The sequence below is a fragment of the Gymnoscopelus braueri genome (genome assembly GCF_963280865.1).
Source record: "Gymnoscopelus braueri genome assembly, chromosome: 12".
NCBI lineage: Eukaryota > Metazoa > Chordata > Actinopteri > Myctophiformes > Myctophidae > Gymnoscopelus > Gymnoscopelus braueri.
This window is the reverse complement of record NC_137614.1, coordinates 7,323,019-7,342,216: the sequence shown is the minus strand read 5'-3', so window position 1 is coordinate 7,342,216 and position 19,198 is coordinate 7,323,019. Positions and strand designations below refer to the sequence as shown.

Sequence of the window (19,198 nt, the reverse complement as noted above, 5' to 3'; positions counted from 1 at the left end):
TGCTATTTCTTTTATAGCCAAAGAAGTCTAAAATGACACAGATGTGTTCCCGGTCTTAATGGCTTAAATAAGTAGTTAATGCTTATTTCCATAATCATCTTTGTGTGGTGTCTAAGCTCACCCGAAAATCAGACGTGCTGATGGGCTACACAGGTGGATGACTGGATAGTTGACCATATTATCATCAAAACATCCCTGATTTCATTCTGCTTGGGGATCTGTGTGTGTTGCATAGTTTTCCCCTGCCCGGTCCTCGCTCAGTTTCCTGTCTTGTCTACATCTGTGGTTCTCAGACCTTTTCATGTCAAGGACACCAAAATGCAGTGGTGGAAAAAGTACTCAAATGTTTTACTTAAGTAAAAGTATCAATACTGCAATGTAGAAGTAAAACTCCGGAACAAAAGTATCGGTATCAAAATGTACTTAAAGTACCAAAAGTAAAAGTACTAAAATGTTTGAAAATAGCAGATCTACAAGCTCACAACGCGTCGGGATGCGACGCGTTGTGAGCTTGTAGATCGGCTACTTTCAAATAGCCTATGTATAAAATAAGGCTAAAATGGTTCATGTATGTTTTATAATGTAATAATTCATATCTACAAAGTAACTAGTAACTAAAGTTTTCAAATAATTGTAGTGGAGTAAAAGTACAATATATTTGCCTCTGAGATGTAGTGGAGTAGAAGTACAAGTATAGACAATTGGAAATACTCCAGTAAAGTAAAAGTACCTCAAAATTGTACTTAAGTACAGTACTTGAGTAAATGTAATTAGTTACTTTACACCACTGCCAAAATGAATATGGATTTGGAAAATATTTGTGCCAGGGACCCACTACAAGGGAGTAGATCGGTTATTTTCAAATAGCCTATGCATATAGAGTTAAAGTGGTGAAAGCGGCACTATGAAACTTTGAATGAATGAATAAAATGTAATTCTGTCCATTCTGTATGGTAGAGTATGTTAAAGGAATAGTTCACCCAAAAAAAATACTTATTTTCTATCGATTACACACCCGGTGAAACCTTGAATTCATGAAGATTGTTTTGTTTTTGTCGCATTCCGAAGCCAATAACTTTATGACCGGTTGGAGACTCTGCAAGTCTCATACTCCGCCGGTCATCAAATTATTGGCTTAGGAATGTGACAACAACAAAAATATCTCCATGTACTCAAGGCTTCATGTGGTGTGTAATCGATAGACGTGTTTTTTTGGGTGAACTACTCCTTTAATACAAATAACTTATACAATTGGGGTGGTTGTATTTAGTCTCCCTGCTCTTTTATTGAGACATTTAGATCGTGTCAAGGGTCATGACTCACTTTTTGAGCTAATGGTCAAGATTCAATTTATCCCCTGAGCATTGAGCAAGCAGGCCGGCTCTATTAGCTCAATGGTAAAAAAATTCAGCACTTGCACAGGAAATCGGGTTCAAATCCAGGGTAGAAGAGGAAAGTTACATACAGTAGTGCTGCTTTAAACAGATTTTGACGCTATACAGTACATTAACACATTTTGCTGGGGCAAAATGTGTTAATATAGCATCAACATCAGTTTAACCACTTTAAGTTTCCGGGGACCCCCAGGGGTCCTTGCCCCGGACCCTACTTTGAGAACCACTGGTCTACATTGTGCTGTCTTAATAAAGCAGGTATACTTCTGCTGCAGTGGCGCTTGGTGTCTGACCTTATCTACAGAGTAAAGGCAAGACAATGAATTATTCTCAATAAATGTTTACTTTTACCTGAAACTGATACTGTATACGAGTCACTATTTACATTGTTGCACATTGTTGATTCTTCTTACTGACTGAACACTGAGCCTCAATCTGGAGTTTAATCCATGAAGAATGGGAACACATCCGTGTCCTTTTAAGATTTCTTTGGCTATTCAAAAATAGCAGATCTACAAGCTCATTGCACGGCACTCTGTGTCACGCTATGAGCTTGTATATCTGCTATTTTTGAATAGCCAAAGAAATCTTGTTCCCGGATTGAATGGGTTAATAAAGTAATGGATTTGACTACGATAATATTCTATCCCCTGACCAAACCAAGGCCTTGGGTCTCTGACAGTATTGGAAAATGTTTTATCAAAGCATGCACATCTGGACAGAAGAACAAGCTAGAATAGAAAAACAGAGTCCGCTGGATCGTGCTCATGTAGTGAATTGTAATAAATTACCAACAACGTCTTAATAGCTCTTCCTCCCCTTGATGCCAAAATACTAAATGTCCTCACCCGTCACCCATCATGTAACAAACACTTAACTAATTGTGTATTTGCCCTCAATAATAGACATTCTTAGATAAACGGCCATTGCATCTTACCTTACTATTTAAATTTGCAAGTCATTGTACAAAAAATGCATAAGTACAAAACTTTTTACTGCTTGAAACAAATAATCTAGGCCAGCGATTATCAAACTGTGGGCCGGGGCCTACTGGTGGTCCGTGAGGATATTGTAATTGGGCCCCCAACTAATTGACTAAGATTTTAATGATAATATTTTTTTTAAACACAAAAAAATGGTTTCCATGGTGATGCAGATACATAGGTATCACAATTAGTTCTATTAATCCAAGCCAAAACACAAATAGCCTAAGCATGCTCTGAAAATGGATGCGGCCCACCCATGCCATTCGGCTGCCGTGTTTAGTGGTCAGATGGTTGGGCTGCGAACGCTTTCAAGATTTTCAAGTTGGCTCTGATCCAGAAATGGTTGAGAACCACTGATCTAATAGGCTACTTGGTTATTTTGTCGTTAGTGTTTTGATGTGGTGAGAGACGGAGGCAATCTAATCTTACAGCCATTATCTTAATCTATGTTAGTATTTTCAGTTACATGTTATTTCAAGACCTAGGGTTTTACTTTTACTTAAGCCTATCGCTCCTTTTCATGGAGCATAGGTCGCCAGACTAGAGTCCTCTATCCTGGGCCTTCTTTACCAGCTGTTTCCATGTCAGTCCACACTGCTTGGTGTCAGTCTCAAGGTCCCTGCTCCAGGTGTTCTTTGGCCTTCCCTTCTCTTTCTTGTGCCTTGCGGGTTCCATCTAAGGGCTTGTCTCGTGATGCTGGTATTAGGCTTCCGGAGCGTGTGACCGATCCATCCCCACCTTCTTCTCTTGATCTCCTCTTCCACTGGTGGTAGACCCGCTCTCTGCCATAGATCGTTATTGCTGATGGTGTCTGGCCAGCGGATGCTCAGGATCCTCCTCAGGCAGCTGTTGATGAATGTTTGTACCTTCATCGTTGTGCTCTTTGTTGTTCTCCACGTCTCTGATCCGTACAGTAGCACTGGCTTGATGTTTGAGCTGAAGAGTCTGAGCTTTGTCCGCTGGCTGACTTCTTTACAATTTACAATTTACAATTTAGGCATTTAGCAGACGCTCTTAATCCAGAGTGATTTACAGTAAGCAAGGACAACGCAAGATAATACATCAAATGCATAGAAATAGTAATCTAATAATAAAGTAATACATAAGTAAACCAAGAACCTATCATCAGCCTGTACATTTAAACTATACACACTGACTATAGGATGCCAGGTCAACAATGACCTGGCATCTGTCTACATAACATGCTATCTAAGTTACATTTTAACCTTTGCATGCGCCTGCAAGGTCGTCAAGGCTCGGTCAAGTGCTACGGGCTGAGATGGAGTCTGAAGAGGTGAGTCTTCAGGTTACGGCAGAATATTTGGGTTGAGTCTGCAGTTCTAATTGCAATGGGGAGTTCATTCCATAGTTTGGGAGCCAGAGGGGAGAAGAGTCTGGGACGTGTGGAGGGTTGTCCCGGATGTTTTAGCGAAGGTTCTGACAGCTTCCCTGTGTTAGCTGATCTGAGTGAGCGGGAGGGGTTGTAGGGTTGGATCAGGCTTTGAAGATATGGGGGTGCCATACCTTTTGGTTGCTTTGTAGGCCAACATCAGTGTTTTGTACTCTGTGCGGGCAGTAACTGGGAGCCAATGGAGGGAGCGGAGAAGGGGGGAGACATGCGAGAATTTTGGCTGGTTGAAGACCAAGCGTGCTGCGGCATTCTGGATCATTTGGAGAGGCTTAAGTGCACATGCCGGGAGGCCAGTAAGGAGAGATTTACAATACACTACAAAACTTTAGAGCTCCAAATGTTCTTGAGTTGGATGAATGCGGCTCTTGACTTGCTGATTCTGGCTCTGACGTCTGCATCCGTGCCGCCCTGACTGTCTATGACACTGCCTAAGTATGTGAAGGCTTTTACTTCCTCAAGTGACCTAGGGTACTTCATGCTTTAGTTAGATCCGTGATGTTTTATAAAGCAGAAGTTTTAGGGCTAAAAAAAGGAAACGGCTAGGAGAGGGAGTCTGCAATGCATGCATCATTGTTTTATTAGTTATTTTTTTAATGATTGTTTCATTTATTGTTGTATTACTGCACCTTATGTCTAATCATTCACACACATAACAATATGTTATACCACTTTTGCACCATGTTTAACCTCATGTACAACCTCATCATGTTTTTTCCTCCCTGCCGCGAATTTCACCTGTAAACCAGCGATGTGACAATAAAGTTGATTCTGGTTGTTCTCAACGTGGGGTTTGGAGACCCCCAGGGGCCATTGTGGGGGTTTTAGTGGGTCCCCAGCAAAAATATATTTAGTCTATCTTCATCATTATTACATTATTACATGTACAAATAAATACACTAATAACCAAAACCCAGAGATAACAATAGAAATGATTGATAGAGAGGGAGGAAATGATATTACACATACAAATACATTAAAAAATAGCTTTGCTTTATTGTTCGAGTTATGACATAGGATTAGCATATTAAAAAAGTTAAGTAAATGATTTGAATAAAGCAGATATTATGTATGCATTTCTAAAACAGAAGACGGAGAGGGAAGGAAATGATATTACATATACAAAAATAGCTTTGTGTTTTATTGTTCTAGTACGACATAGGATTATCATAAAAAAGTGAGTACATGATTTGAATATAAAGCAGGCATGCATTGTAACCTAACACAGAAGACAGAGAGGGAGGGAATGATAATCAGGCACGCCGGAAGGGGTTAAATAGTGGGGGGACAGCGACGACGTCATGACTCCCCCCTTCCCCCCGCCCCCCACCCATTGCGTTGCGGGCATCTACGCGCGCGAGAAGCGCGCGCGATTTTTTTTTGCTTAATTAATCCATGAAATGACCATAAAACAGTTAACAACACTCTACCCATCCCAGTGTGTCCCATCCTCAAATGTTTTACTTAAGTAAAAGTATCAAGGGTTAGAAAACTTTTTTTTCACATTTGAAAACTTGTGAAATGGGACCTTCTGCATAATGAGTAGCCTACTTTTACTTTTGGTACTTTAAATACATTTTGATACCAATACTTTTCTACTTTTACTCAAGTACATTTTGAATACCTTACTTTTACTTGTAACAGAGTATTTTTACTTCGCAGAATTGATACTTTTGTTTAAGTAAAACATTTGAGTACTTTTTCCACCACTGGTATTCAGTGCATGCAGTGAGTGACTGTTAGTGCACACAGGACGAGGGAGTTGAGGGACACAGCATAGCGACCCTTCATTTCAATAATGACAATAATGACACCCTCCCCAAAACCTGCAGAACATGTTTAGCACAGCCACAGTGATCAAGACTTGTTTATTAGAGGCAATTAGCATGTCTGGCTGGGGCCGCTTGACAATGCGAACGGTGGGGTGGGCGGAGGCTGCGGAGCTACTGCGCCGGTAGAGAAAAAAAAAGATTTTTTTTTTTTTTTTTTTTTCAAAAGTTTTTTTTATATATAAAAAAAAGTCGATAGCTGAAAAGTGGGGGGACACAGAGGACCGTGTGACGGCGCCTATGATGATAATACACATAAAAATAAAACATAAAAAATAGCTTTGTGTTTTATGGTTCGAGTTAGATATGGCATATTAACAAAAAGTTAAAGTAAATTATTTTGAATATAAAGCAGATATTTATGCATTGTAACACAGAAAAGACAGAGAGGGAGGAAATTATATTACACATAAAAAAATCAAAATAGCTTTGTATTTTATGGTTCGAGCTATCCATGGCATATTAACAAAAAGTTAAAGGAAAGGATTTTGAATATAAAGCAGTATATATTTTATTCATGCATTGTAGGGAAGAGGAAACGTACAGTGCCATTGTACCGGAAGTGGTACTGCCCTGAACGATACGCGGAGCGCCAGACGGAGGACGGGAGGCTGCATCGTCCACAGTACAAAGCAGGCTAAAAACCTCAACTATATCGTGAGTTATCCACCCATATATCTACACGCAACCCCAGTGTTGCTCCTGGGGTCGACGTTAGGTTAGACGCGGGGCTCGCTTTCCCGTTGAATTGTACCCGTAAAGCTCGAAAAAAAACCAAGCTTGGGGGCTAGCTAGCTAGCTAGCTAACGGGCTAGGCTAAGCTAGCTGTTCACGGGGGCTAATTTATTATAGTTGGTCTGTAGCGCGAGCGAGGAGGAAGCAAGGCAGGGTCGCTCGCTCGAGCGACCCTGCCTTGCTTCCTCGTCGCTTGCACTACATACGAAAAATGTTTAAATGGTCAAAATAAAATCACGCGTTAAAAAAAAACTTGGAATTATTACGTAATTGTTCTGTCTGTCGCGCGACAGACCGACACTTGTCGAAAGGAGTCGCGCGATTCAGGAAGGAAGGGTCGACGGTCGGTCGAGCGACAGACAGACGGAACCGCTCGAGTTGTTTTTGAGTCGGATTCCGTGACACCCTTTTTTCCCCTCAAAGCCTTTCTTTCGTTTCCTTAAAAAAAAGATTTTTTAAAAATGTTTTATTATTTCTTACGTTTTATTACAGCTGGGTGAAAATGAAAACAGGCTAAAACTCGCCACAGCCAGATATTATGTTAATATTAGCGACACGATTATTATTGATGTTTTTGAGCCGAAATGACACAAGCGGCGATTTCCTACTAAAGGCCTCTTGTGTCTGACGTTATAATGGAAAGGAGGGTGGCTGGTGCACTTCCCCCCCCCATCTCATTTATATAGCAGATCTAAGTGTAGATCTACAAGTTCTCAAAGCGTCGCGTCCGTGACGGACGCGACGCTTTGAGAACTTGAAGGTCTGCTGCTCCCCCGCGCGCGACACCGTCCGCCCTACGACGACGGGAGGGGGGGAGTACTATGAAAATCAACGCTGAATGTTGTGGCCTAGTAGCTTGCTAAAGCTAAGCTCACTTTGCTAAAAGAAGCCCCTCGTTTATATTCTGGTCCTATATTGGTGGGTGTCGCTTGCCCATCAACAGACCTTGATCTGCGATGTTGCGATCGCGTTGTTTTCTTTTAGATCACTTGTATTTTCGGCGAGCGAAGATGGGAGTGTAGTAGTATGTAATAAATGCAGCTTAATACGCCCTACCGTCCGCCGCCACCAGTACGGGCTGTACTGTAATGTATGACAAGCAAACCAACCCCCCATTTTAACTCTCATGTCAGATTCACCATCATCATCATATCGCCCTCCTCACGTTGGGTGACTGTGATCGGGGCCGGGTGCATCGTGTGAACACCGATTTTTTTTTTAAACATTCCAGCAGCACTAGTAACATTACAGTCGAGATGAAATGAATAGAATGTCGGGAGTTTAAAGTAGCATATTTAACCGAGCTAGCGTTAGCTAAAGGAAGCCAGCCACCAGGGGTTGTGTTGTAACGTAGAGGGCCGTAAAACGGTAAACCCTGACCCAGGAAGAAGGCTCTTCGGCTAATGTTAGCTGAATGTCGATGGTTATCGCCAACCACTGAAGCACTGAGGCCTCACCCCATGTGTAATTTTAGCTCATGATTATTACACTTGCAAGTTGCAACTTAGCGTTGGGGCTAATTGCGTTTCAACCGAAACTAGGCGAGGCGTTGGCAGAGAACAATTTGATGATGACACATTATTAGCTTGGCTTCTTCTAGCTTACCCTCAAATTAGCTTTGAAGTAAGTTATGTCATTGGCCCAGTTGCTACTAGTGGAATCCTCCTTGGGGGCCCAGCAGCGATCCATAACGTTTATCCATTCATGTTGGCACCTATTGAGTATTGATGACCTGTACTGCGCCAAAAGTGTTTTTACACCATGAAACATAATTTGTGTGTTTAATTGTGGGGTTGATTTGAGGGGAGAGTGGCAGTTATCGATACTAAGATGTTTCAGAAACCTTCACATATTTTAACCACTTGAACCCCATTGTCCATATTCTGGGGGGAACATTAGCCAGAAAAAATACAGTTTTACCAGCTCACAACCGACACGTGACACATTATGAGCTTGTAGATCGGCTATTTTTGGCAAAGAGATTTGTTGTAAATGGGGGGAAAAAGCACTCCATGTACATTGCATGCCAATTTAGATGGAAGTTTAAGTCAAAAGGGTTCAAGTGGTAAAGTGACTCCTCATATTACATGCTTCTCTGAAATGGTCATTTTTCCTCCATCAGTCTAGAAAATGGATAAGAACGACCTGGTACAGAAGGCCAAGCTCGCTGAGCAGGCAGAGCGCTACGATGACATGGCCGCCGCCATGAAGTCGGTGACGGAGCAGGGCGGCGAGCTGTCCAACGAGGAGCGCAACCTGCTGTCCGTCGCCTACAAGAACGTGGTGGGAGCGCGCCGCTCATCCTGGCGCGTCATCTCCAGCATCGAGCAGAAGACCGAGAGCAACGAGAAGAAGCAGCAGATGGCTCGTGAGTACCGGGAGAAGATTGAAACCGAGCTGCAGGACATCTGCAACGACGTGCTGGTAAGTAGGGGGGGTGCAACAGTTAATTGAACTCATCGATTTAATTGATTATAAAAAATAATAGATAATTTAATAAAATAATCTGTTGATAGTCTATTCCTATGTTGGGCATGTCATTTTAGGTGAAAATTTGTCAAATATTGAATATAGCCGATCTCTATTTTCACAAATTTTGCACGTTACCATTGTGTGCAAAAGTATAAAATAACGCTTAGGTTCATTGATTCTTTGATGTATAAAACATTTTGAAAATATTAAAAACAACGCGCTTCTCTTGATTATTCGACTCATCTAAAATAATTATTGATTGAATAATCGAACATTATAATAGATAGTTAAGCACTGCTTGTTTAATTGTCATATAGGGTGCGTTCGGAAATACAGCAATACAAACTGGCCAATACAAACTAATAGGCGAGTGCGCTCCGGTGCACAATTTTCCGAACGCACCCATAGTAATATAAACCAACCATGTGCTGTAAGGTGCATGCATTATGAGATTTTGTTTGTTTGACATAAAGATTTCAACCGTTCCTTTGTGTTTCAGGGGCTTCTTGACAAGCATCTCATTGCCAACGCGACTGCTGCTGAAAGCAAGGTGTTCTACCTGAAAATGAAAGGCGACTATTATAGATACCTCTCTGAGGTAGCCAACGGAGACTCCAAGAAGAGTAAGTGAACTGGGCATGGTTAACACAATGTACATTTTGTGCTATTTCAAACACTTGATTAATGGTTTCTCTTATAGAAAAAGAAAACTAATAATAATTTAAATACTCCATTAAGTCATTTTTGGAGAGCTGACACTTTCTAGTAGTGTGACTGATTCAATTTTTTATTTTAATTCATTTGGATCCCCTTTGTTAACCAGGGTCCACAGATTAAAACTTTTAAGACTGTACAAAATCGGTAATGATCAAGCCCCCAGTCCCATGAATATTAATATTATATAAAAGACTACGAGATAATAGTCTCGCGTGGCCAGACTGTTGCCTCCCACAATTTTCAAATGTTTCCGGTCATACAGTCTGGGACTCGGAAGCTCTGATCATGATTAAAATATAAAGCGGATGTGAATTCTCCTCCCCACTTCCGTTTCGTCTTTACAGTCGCGCACATTTATCATACAAATCATCTAAGTGTATTTAGCTTGCTGCTTAGCAGAAATGGAAATTAAAATGTGAAATATTTTAAAATATATTTTCGTGAACGGAAGTGCCAGTTTCCTCTCTCGGATTTCGGGAGGTGTAGTTCCAGACTATATAGCATTCAGAGATTGTGGAATAGTTGTCTAGCTACGCGAGACTAACGAGATAACAATCAGGTACACAACAAAACCAGAATCATATCAAGCGTCCTTAAGTATGTAAGGCAAGGACATTTATTTGAAAAGAAACGCGTTATAATAACCGGACATTTGAATTCAGTAAAAATGAAAAAAAAAAAATATGTATGGTGTATCAGACCAGTAATCACTCGATTATTACATAAAATACCGTCCAGTGCTATTTAGGGCTGTCACGATTACAAATTTAAGTTGACGATTAATTGTCACTCAAATAATTGCGATTAACGATTTAATTGCGTGTTTGGCATTGGAACATATGAAGCCTTTTAGGCTTCGTAATCAAGCATTTCACAGGGCAGATATGACAAATAATTGAAATTTAAAAAGAAATTATTGATAATTTGTAGAAATAGCTGATCTGCAAGCTTACAACACGTCACTTTGTGACGCGTTGTAAGCTTGTAGATCAGCTATTTCCGCTTTTTTAATATTTGAAAATGTGTGAAAGGTTTTCAACATGGAAACGATTATGCAAAAATAATTGCGATTAGACGATTATGTAATAATTGTGACAGGCCTAGTGCTATTTCTCAACATAAGTAGACTGTGTGTGTGTGTTTTAAAATAGCTTTGCTAGGTACTTTTATTATGTGACGATTCCATATTTAGCAACAGTCAAAGTCTTCACCGTTGTGTGTACAGCATGTGTTGTGAATATTGAGTAGCTGTAAGAGTATGGTGAAAGCTCCTATCCATTTGTATTCCTGCAGCCACGGTGGATAACTCTCAGCAGGCGTACCAGGACGCTTTTGACATCAGCAAAAAAGAGATGCAGCCAACGCACCCCATCAGGCTTGGCCTCGCTCTCAACTTCTCAGTCTTCTATTATGAAATCCTCAACAACCCGGAGAGGGCCTGTACCCTGGCAAAGACGGTAGGAACCTGCTTCTCTAGACCATTTGTTTGTTCGTTTTACTTACAAAGTTCCCCCCCCCCCATCCAGCCTACCTTTAAGGAGTACTTCACCCCCAAAGTACTCTTTTTCTATCAATTATTCACCCCATGAAATTTTTTTTGGTCTCATTCCTGAGTGAAGAATCCAAGAATGAAGAGAATATTTGATGAATTCAAGAAAATCTGGGTCCATGCTTAACAGCAAAAATAAATAAATATCCAACATTTGGATTACACTGAGAGTTATGTTGGCGTTAATAAATGATTTTCGATCAAATTTAGCTTTTAAGCTTTGACCCCTGTTTACTTCAATGAATCAAATATTGTCTTCACTTTTTGATTCTTCATTCAGGAAGGCGACAAACTAATTGAACTCCAATAATTGGACTAATGAATTTCAAGGTTGCATGGGATGAGAAATTGATAGAGAAATAGTCATTTTGGGTGAAACATTCAGTAGCTATTAGCTTTTAGCCACCAAATTCTTTCTTTCTATTTGGCTTGATTTATTTAGTCTGTACTAAACAGATTTGCGCTCCAGTTCAGACGTTTTAATGCATGTTGTAGAGAAACCAATCCATTGTACAGATTAGTTTTGACATCATGTCATGGATCACATTAATATTGCTATTAAACGAATGAGCGCACACCGGACATTTTACTCACACGGGCGTGAACTGAAAAATGCTTATGTTTGCTCATCTCCCAGGCATTTGATGAAGCCATTGCTGAACTTGACACTTTGAACGAAGACTCCTACAAAGACAGCACCCTGATAATGCAACTACTAAGGGACAACCTGACTGTGAGTTCCAAGGCCTATGCCTTTTTTTCTTTTCTTTGCTTCATACTGACTGCAAGATATGCTGCTTCTCATTAAGACTAGAAGCAGCAGCCACATCATTAAGATATAAATACTGAAACGTATCTAAGGAAACTGATGGCATCTTTCTCTCTTTGTAGCTGTGGACATCAGAAAACCAGGGAGATGAAGCAGAGGCTGGCGAAGGGGAAAACTAATGGAATTGCACTGTTAATCCACCTACACTCTTATCTTAAACACAGACAGCTTATATACATCCCCCTCCACTCCATCAGCCCCTCCCCCTTCTGTATGACAAGCAGCCTGAATTGCTCCTGACCAACTAGCTTACCCCTCTCAGTTTTTTCTGGGAGGCGACAGGGTAATTTTCAGTTAGCAGGTTCAGTCACTTTGTGGAAACATGTGTTGAGTAGCGAGTTCATGTTGCTGTTTTTTTGTTGGCTCTGTGTGGGTGTGTGGGTGCGTGTGTGTGTTTGCTAGGTTGTGTGTTTTGAGAGAGCGAGTGAGCGAGCGTGCGTGGATGGATGTTGAATGATTGTGTGTGTGTATGAGATGTGGGGGGAGGGGTTGTGAAATCTAATCGTCCTTCCTTAATTCCTTTGTCCCAACTAGTTGGTTGTGCATTTTTCATCCTTTTTTTTTGTTTTCTTTTTGTTACGATCATTTTTTTTTTTTTTTTTGGTGAATCGTCATGGTATTTACAGGTTTTATCGTGTTGGTAATTAAACTGGCAGTTAATTTTCACCAAACACTGTGATGCTAAGTGTTCCATTTGCTTCCCAAACCAAATTGTTTTTTGGAATTCAGACACAGTACAATCCTGTATTTAAACAAACTGCAATTCTGCTGTGGGCTCATACAGAAAGGAGGCAGGCTGTATTGTGACACTGGCATCTTGGTGTTATGCTCTTTAAATAATGTTCACAAATTCACCCATTTTAAAGTTTTGATTAAGGGACCCCTTAGAATCTCATGATAGATTTTCCTCCAACATTAAGACATTCCACTATATCAGGCTTTTAAAAAACGCAGTGCTAATTTTATTTTTTATTTTTATTTTTCAACTAAGTGTGGATTGTCTGTAGTTTATTCACTCGTTCAGGTGCTGCTTGAACTCAGTACAATGAAAATGGTATGTGCTTAAATGTGGTTCCATGTATTTTGCAAGATTGACTATCATCTATATGTTAAAACCTCTAAAATAACCTTTTATTGATGTTAATTGAAAGAAAAAGAAAAAAACATGTCTTATCACACTGTATCAATCCTGCTTGCAAAATGTTCCTCTTTAAAGCGGTTGTTTTCTCCAAAGTTTTTGTGCCTGGCTTTCTCTTGCAGCCTCTTTTGTTTTTATTAGGTGGCAACAGCTGTTTTTATTTCTTTTTCTTTTCTAATTAACTTTTAAGTAAGTATGAGTTAGGCAAGACACGATTCCGTTGCTAACAGAGGTTTATGTCATAACTATGGTTTGTCACTCCTCTTGTTCAGCCCAATTCTATACTTCGTGGCACGATTTGTGTCGCAAGCTGAAAATGGCCGACATGCGAGCTCACAGCGTTGCAAGAGCTCATGGGTCGGGCCATTTTCGGCACACGGCGCCTTCGTGCCGCGAAGCGTGAATCGGGCTTTTAGTATGAGAAATGGCTGTTGAAATCAAATTCATATTGGAGATGCGAATTAGAGAACCCCATGCCATCCACCTTTGAAGAAGCTCAGTGTCACAATACTTGTATCACCACTACATTCCACATACTGTAGTTGAAGACACCATTCCACATATAGCTGACAGTCTGTTTACTCTTGACAATGTTCCAATGAATTGAGGTAATCTTAAGTTAAAAAAAAAAAGAAGAAAAAAAGAAAAGTAAAGAAAAAAAAAATCTTGTCAATTTATCTCTATGCTTGATGAAAAATGCAGTTAGTGAATGTGGAACAAAGCCTGTCTGTATATCAGGTATCTCAACTTGCTTTGTTTTTACTGACAAGTCTTCTGGCTAAAAATTTGCTTCTGTAACAGTCTATTACCCAGTGCACACACGTGTTGTGAAAATGTAGAATAGCTCTAAAAAGCAATGATGATGAAATGGAGATAAAACAATGGTTGGTGTAATTCTAGATTTGTGTATGTATCTTAAAACCATTCTAGTTTCACTATACATGTAAGAAATAGGAACGTGTCAAAGACCATTCAGTGAAATAAAGTTTCGTTTAAGATAACAGGCAAAATATGTCTTCATCTTTATTGCAATAGGTTAGATGTTTTCTAAAAGGCATCTGAAGAGAGAGAACTAATCTTAATATCCACAAATGTTAAAAGTCAAAGCAGAATTTAAACATTAGTTTTTGGTTTGTTGAATTGCGTAAATGTCAACCATTGGTATGTGTAAAAAAAGAAGAAGAAAATGTTCATTTGATGTTAGCTTTAATTAGTAAACCATAACCGTTGACAGGGATAACAGCCTGTCAGAAAAATATATTTTTAGATATTTAGACAAACAATTCTAATTGCGACCACCAGAGGACGACATGGAGATGAAGACGGTTATGGGCTTTCGGACCAGGGTCCAGGGAACTACTTTACCTCGCGGAGGTAGCCGCGGAAGTATTATACCGGTGCAGTGGTACCATATTATACCTCTATGAGTGGTACCAACATTTTGTACTTGAGTAAAAGTATCAATACCAAAATGTAGAAATAATCCATACAAGTAAAAGTCTGGTATTCAGAATATACTTGAGTAAAAGTACAAAAGTATTGGCCTTAAACTATACTTAAAGTACCAAAAGTAAAAGTTCTCATTATGCAGAATGTCCCATTTCAAGTTTTCAAAATGTATACAAATCTATTGAAAATAGATCTACAAGCTCACAATGCCTTGCATCGTGAATGATGCATTGTGAGCTTGTAGATTTTCAAATGGCCGAATTATTAGGCTGAAGTGGTTAATGTATGTTTCGTAATAATAGTCTACAAAGTAACAACAAAAAAAAAATCATTCATCATTGAATTGTAGTGGAGTAAAAGTATAATATTTTACTGTAGTAAAATTACTAGTATTACTACAATTATTAGTACTGACATTTGGCAATACTCAAGTAAAGTAAAAAAGAAAAATTGTACTTGAGTACATGTACTTAGTTACTTTACGCCACTGACGGTAATTAAGGCAATTGAACAGCAGCCGTTACCTTAGCGGACTAACATCAACATCACTACAGTGTGGAAACCATAAAACCAAGTAAGTGTGATAAATCTCTGGATAACGTTTATTAAATTGATTTGTTAAAGAGTCACTCATAATGATGAATGACCACTCATGATGAGAGCACTTTAAAAATAATAATACACTTCGTCTTTTGATATCCATTGCGACTTTATTGATTTAAATGTCGGCTCTAGAGCCAAACTTGTGTTTAGTTTCTGTCCAAGAGCTTAAAGGAGTAGTTAACCCAAAATGTTATGTTTTTGTCAACAATGATTTGATGACCGGGTGGCTGGTCAACAGGAGACTCCGCCGGTCATCAAATTGTTGTCTCAGGAATGCGACGAAAACGAAGAAATCGCCATGAATTCAAGGCTCCATGGGGCGTGTAATTGATAGAAAATAAGTAGGTTTTTTTTGGGGTGAACTACTCCTGTAAGCTGATGGCCGAGAAAATCATGTCTTTCTCTCTTGCTGGAAGTTAAGTTGGTGCGAACATGTTGGTCAGAAAATGTTTTTAAAAAAATGTTTAAATAAAGAAATACTTGAATAGGCCTCTAGGCCTACTTCATCACAGATAATTAAACATACTAGACCTACTTCATCACAGATAATTAAACATACTAGGACTACTCCATCACAGATAATTAAACATACTAGGTCTACTTTATCACAGATAATTAAACATACTAGGCCTACTCCATCACAGATAATTAAACATACTAGGTCTACTTAATCACAGATAATTAAACATACTAGGCCTACTTCATCACAGATAATTAAACATACTAGGCCTACTTCATCACAGATAATTAAACATACTAGGCCTACTTCATCACAGATAATTAAACATACTAGGCCTACTTCATCACAGATAATTAAACATACTAGGCCTACTTCATCACAGATAATTAAACATACTAGGCCTACTTCATCACAGATAATTAAACATACTAGGCCTACTTTATCACAGATAATTAAACATACTAGGCCTACTTTATCACAGATAATTAAACATACTAGGTCTACTTTATCACAGATAATTAAACATACTAGGCCTACTTCATCACAGATAATTAAACATACTAGGCCTACTTTATCACAGATAATTAAACATACTAGGCCTACTTTATCACAGATAATTAAACATACTAGGCCTACTTTATCACAGATAATTAAACATACTAGGCCTATACTTTATCACAGATAATTAAACATACTAGGTCTACTTCATCACAGATAATTATACATACTAGGCCTACTTTATCACAGATAATTAAACATACTGACTCTTCATCAAAGGATTGCAGTCCACTTATCAACAAAAAACAAAGATGTTCAAACATAACCACTAGCATGATGCCACTGTGACATTAGCTCAGGGGTGGGCAACTTTGATGATGGAGAGGGCCACTATATTTGCACACTCACTCCAGAGGGCCTCCAAACTTATGTTGCTATAATATCAGTGGTTCTCAAACTTTTTCATGTCAAGGACCCCCAAAATGATATGTATTTGGCCACGGACCCCCATCTCAAAATGTGAGCTTGTATATCTGCAATTTTTGAATAGCCAAAGTATAAAATAATGGTTTAAGTGGTTACGCAGATGCGTTTCCTGGTTTTAATGGCTCTATACTTTGTTGATTGGGGTTCCCCAGGGGTCTACACTCGATCGCCTCCTCCATTTTTCCCTCTACACCAAATCTCTTGGCTGAAAAGCCCAGCTCACAACAACGCGTTGGGATGTGTTGTTGTGAGCTCGTAAGACCTGCTATTTGTGCCCTTGTATTGGCCCATACCGAATGTTTGCAAGTGGTTAACCACATGATGAACCCTAGTATCTATATTCTGGGGGCAAAAAATGGCTGTGAGTTTGTAGATCGGCTATTTTTGGCGAAGAGGTTTGGTGTAGACAGAAAGAACCAGTCCATGTACAGTTGTAACTCGGGTCTGTTTTTTTAATTTCTTTTTTTACTACGAATAGAATATTCAGTAGAGGGTATAAGTGGTTTAAGTGGTTTAACTCAGTGGTTCTCAATCTGTGGGTCTGATTTTGGGGGGGTCCCCAGATGACAGTAAAGTGGCAATTTAAGGACAAAAAAAAGAAAGAAAAGAAGACCAGTTCTTTATCAAAAGTAATTAACAAAATATACCATAAAAATATAAAAACATTTTGAAAATGGGTGATCTACAAGCTCACAACGCCTTGTAACGTTATCTGTGATGTATATACCCTGCTTGTCCCAGTTCTAATATGATTATTTTGGGAGGTCACCACGGCCTGAAAAGGTTGCGAACCACTGGTTTAATCCATTATTAAGACCGGGAACGCATCTGTGTTTTTTTAAATTTCTTTGGCTGTTTTTGAAAAATCTTGGAAAATTTGTGCAAATCTTTGAATATATTTTCTAAAGCAAAAAATGTTGACTAAAATCTTTGCTTCTGGGGGTCCGTGGCCAAATACGTATCAATTTGGGGGTCCTTGACATGAAAAGGTTTGAGAACCACTGATATCATAGCAACATAAGTGTTTCTGAAAACTGTTTCAGAAGACATTTGTAGAATCCCCCAGAAGCAAAGATTTAGTTACAAATGTTCGCTTTAAAAATATATATATTAAAAGATTTGCACAAATGTTCACAATTTTAAATAGCAGATCTGCAAGCTCGTAGAGCTTGTAGATATTTTTGAATAGCCAAAGAAATCTAAAAATCGCATTCTCTTTTTCTTTTTTCCCCAACCTGTAGCTGTGAGCCAAGATGAACAGCAGTGGACAGGCCTACCCTCTGGCCTCGCTGTACGTGGGAGACCTGCATTGCGACGTCACAGAGGCCATGCTCTATCAGAAGTTCATTCCGGCGGGACCCATCATGTCCATCCGCGTCTGCCGCGACCTCATCACTCGCAGATCCCTCGGATACGCCTACATAAACTTCCAGCAGCCAGCTGATGGTAATGTCATCCTTTTTTGACCACCCTAAAGAAGCAAAACAATGCTCTCCACCAATTAGACCTGGAACCAGTGGTGTGTTCTGCCGCGTTACGCTATATATACGTACTATGACGTGCAGATTTTAGCCCTCTACTAAACTAACTAAGTACATTTATCCAAGTGCTGTACTTGTTGAGTAATGTTGAGGTATTTAATGACCTGAGGCGATTCTTTTTTTTCAAGATCTTTCAAAAATAGCAGATCTGCAAGCTCATAGCACTCGGCACTCATAGCACTATGAGCTTGTCTATCTGCTATTTTTGAATAGCCAAAGAAATCTAAAGTGACACAGATGCGTTCCAGGTCTTAATGGATTAAAACACAATTAAATCGCGAATCGCAATTATTTGTATGACAAGTAATTGTCAACTTAAATGTTTTAATCGTGACAGCCCTGCCCATGAATACTCTGAATTTACAGCGGAGTGTGCCCTGGACACCATGAACTATGAGGTCATCAAGGGACGTCCCATCCGAATCATGTGGTCTCAGCGCGACCCTGGACTCAGGAAGTCTGGCGTTGGCAACATCTTCATCAAGAACATGGACGAGTCCATTGACAACAAGGCTCTGTATGACACCTTCTCAGCCTTTGGGAATATTCTGTCCTGTAAGGTACGTTCATTATGCCCCAAGTAGAGTCGTTCCCATACCGATATACCAGTATCGGAAAAGCTGCCGATACTACCTAAAATGCTGGTATCGGTATCGGCGATACCATGTAATTTATCACATGAGATTTCATTTGTAGTAATATGTTAAATTTATGCCGCACTACTGTTTTGTATTCTTACTGTACAATTTACATATTATCGGATCCGATCAGTACTGTATCGACCGATATGCAAGTTATGGGTATCGGTATCTAATAAGAGATTTGGTGTAGAGGGAAACATGGAGGGGACCAAGTATAGACCCTGGGGGACACCAGACAAAGTGAAAGTGATTACTGGCATTGTCAGATTACGTTTTAGACGACTAAGAAAAAAATAAAACAAAGTAAAACACGCTTCAAGATCTGATTAATCGAAAAACTAACCGTTGAGAAAATAAACAATAGTTGCCGCCCTATTTAAGACTACAGACACTATTAACAAATAGCACCATTGAAATGTGATGCACATGATTATCAGCCCCATTGCTGCCACTGCCTCTTTGA

General features: G+C 39.5%; 2 protein-coding genes across 2 annotated transcripts in view; both read left to right on the top strand.

Moving 5' to 3' along the window:
* The first annotated feature begins 6,173 nt into the window (after window positions 1-6,173).
* LOC308097596 (14-3-3 protein beta/alpha-2) lies at window positions 6,174-14,067 on the top strand. The gene is made up of 6 exons (XM_080445462.1): window positions 6,174-6,274; window positions 8,475-8,776; window positions 9,324-9,447; window positions 10,835-10,998; window positions 11,728-11,823; window positions 11,982-14,067. Exons 2-6 carry the CDS (start codon window positions 8,483-8,485, stop codon window positions 12,036-12,038), a joined length of 735 nt encoding a protein of 244 aa, XP_080301588.1. The 5' UTR covers window positions 6,174-6,274; window positions 8,475-8,482; the 3' UTR covers window positions 12,039-14,067.
* A 3,739-nt stretch (window positions 14,068-17,806) lies between these two features.
* pabpc1l (poly(A) binding protein, cytoplasmic 1-like) overlaps window positions 17,807-19,198 on the top strand; it is a gene marked incomplete at both ends in the record, with an annotated part of 32,949 nt that continues 31,557 nt past the window's right edge. Inside the window, 2 exons of the mRNA XM_080444222.1 lie at window positions 17,807-17,999; window positions 18,461-18,654. Of these exons, the coding sequence (XP_080300348.1) occupies window positions 17,807-17,999; window positions 18,461-18,654 (387 nt within the window). The remainder of the gene's footprint in view (window positions 18,000-18,460; window positions 18,655-19,198) is intronic.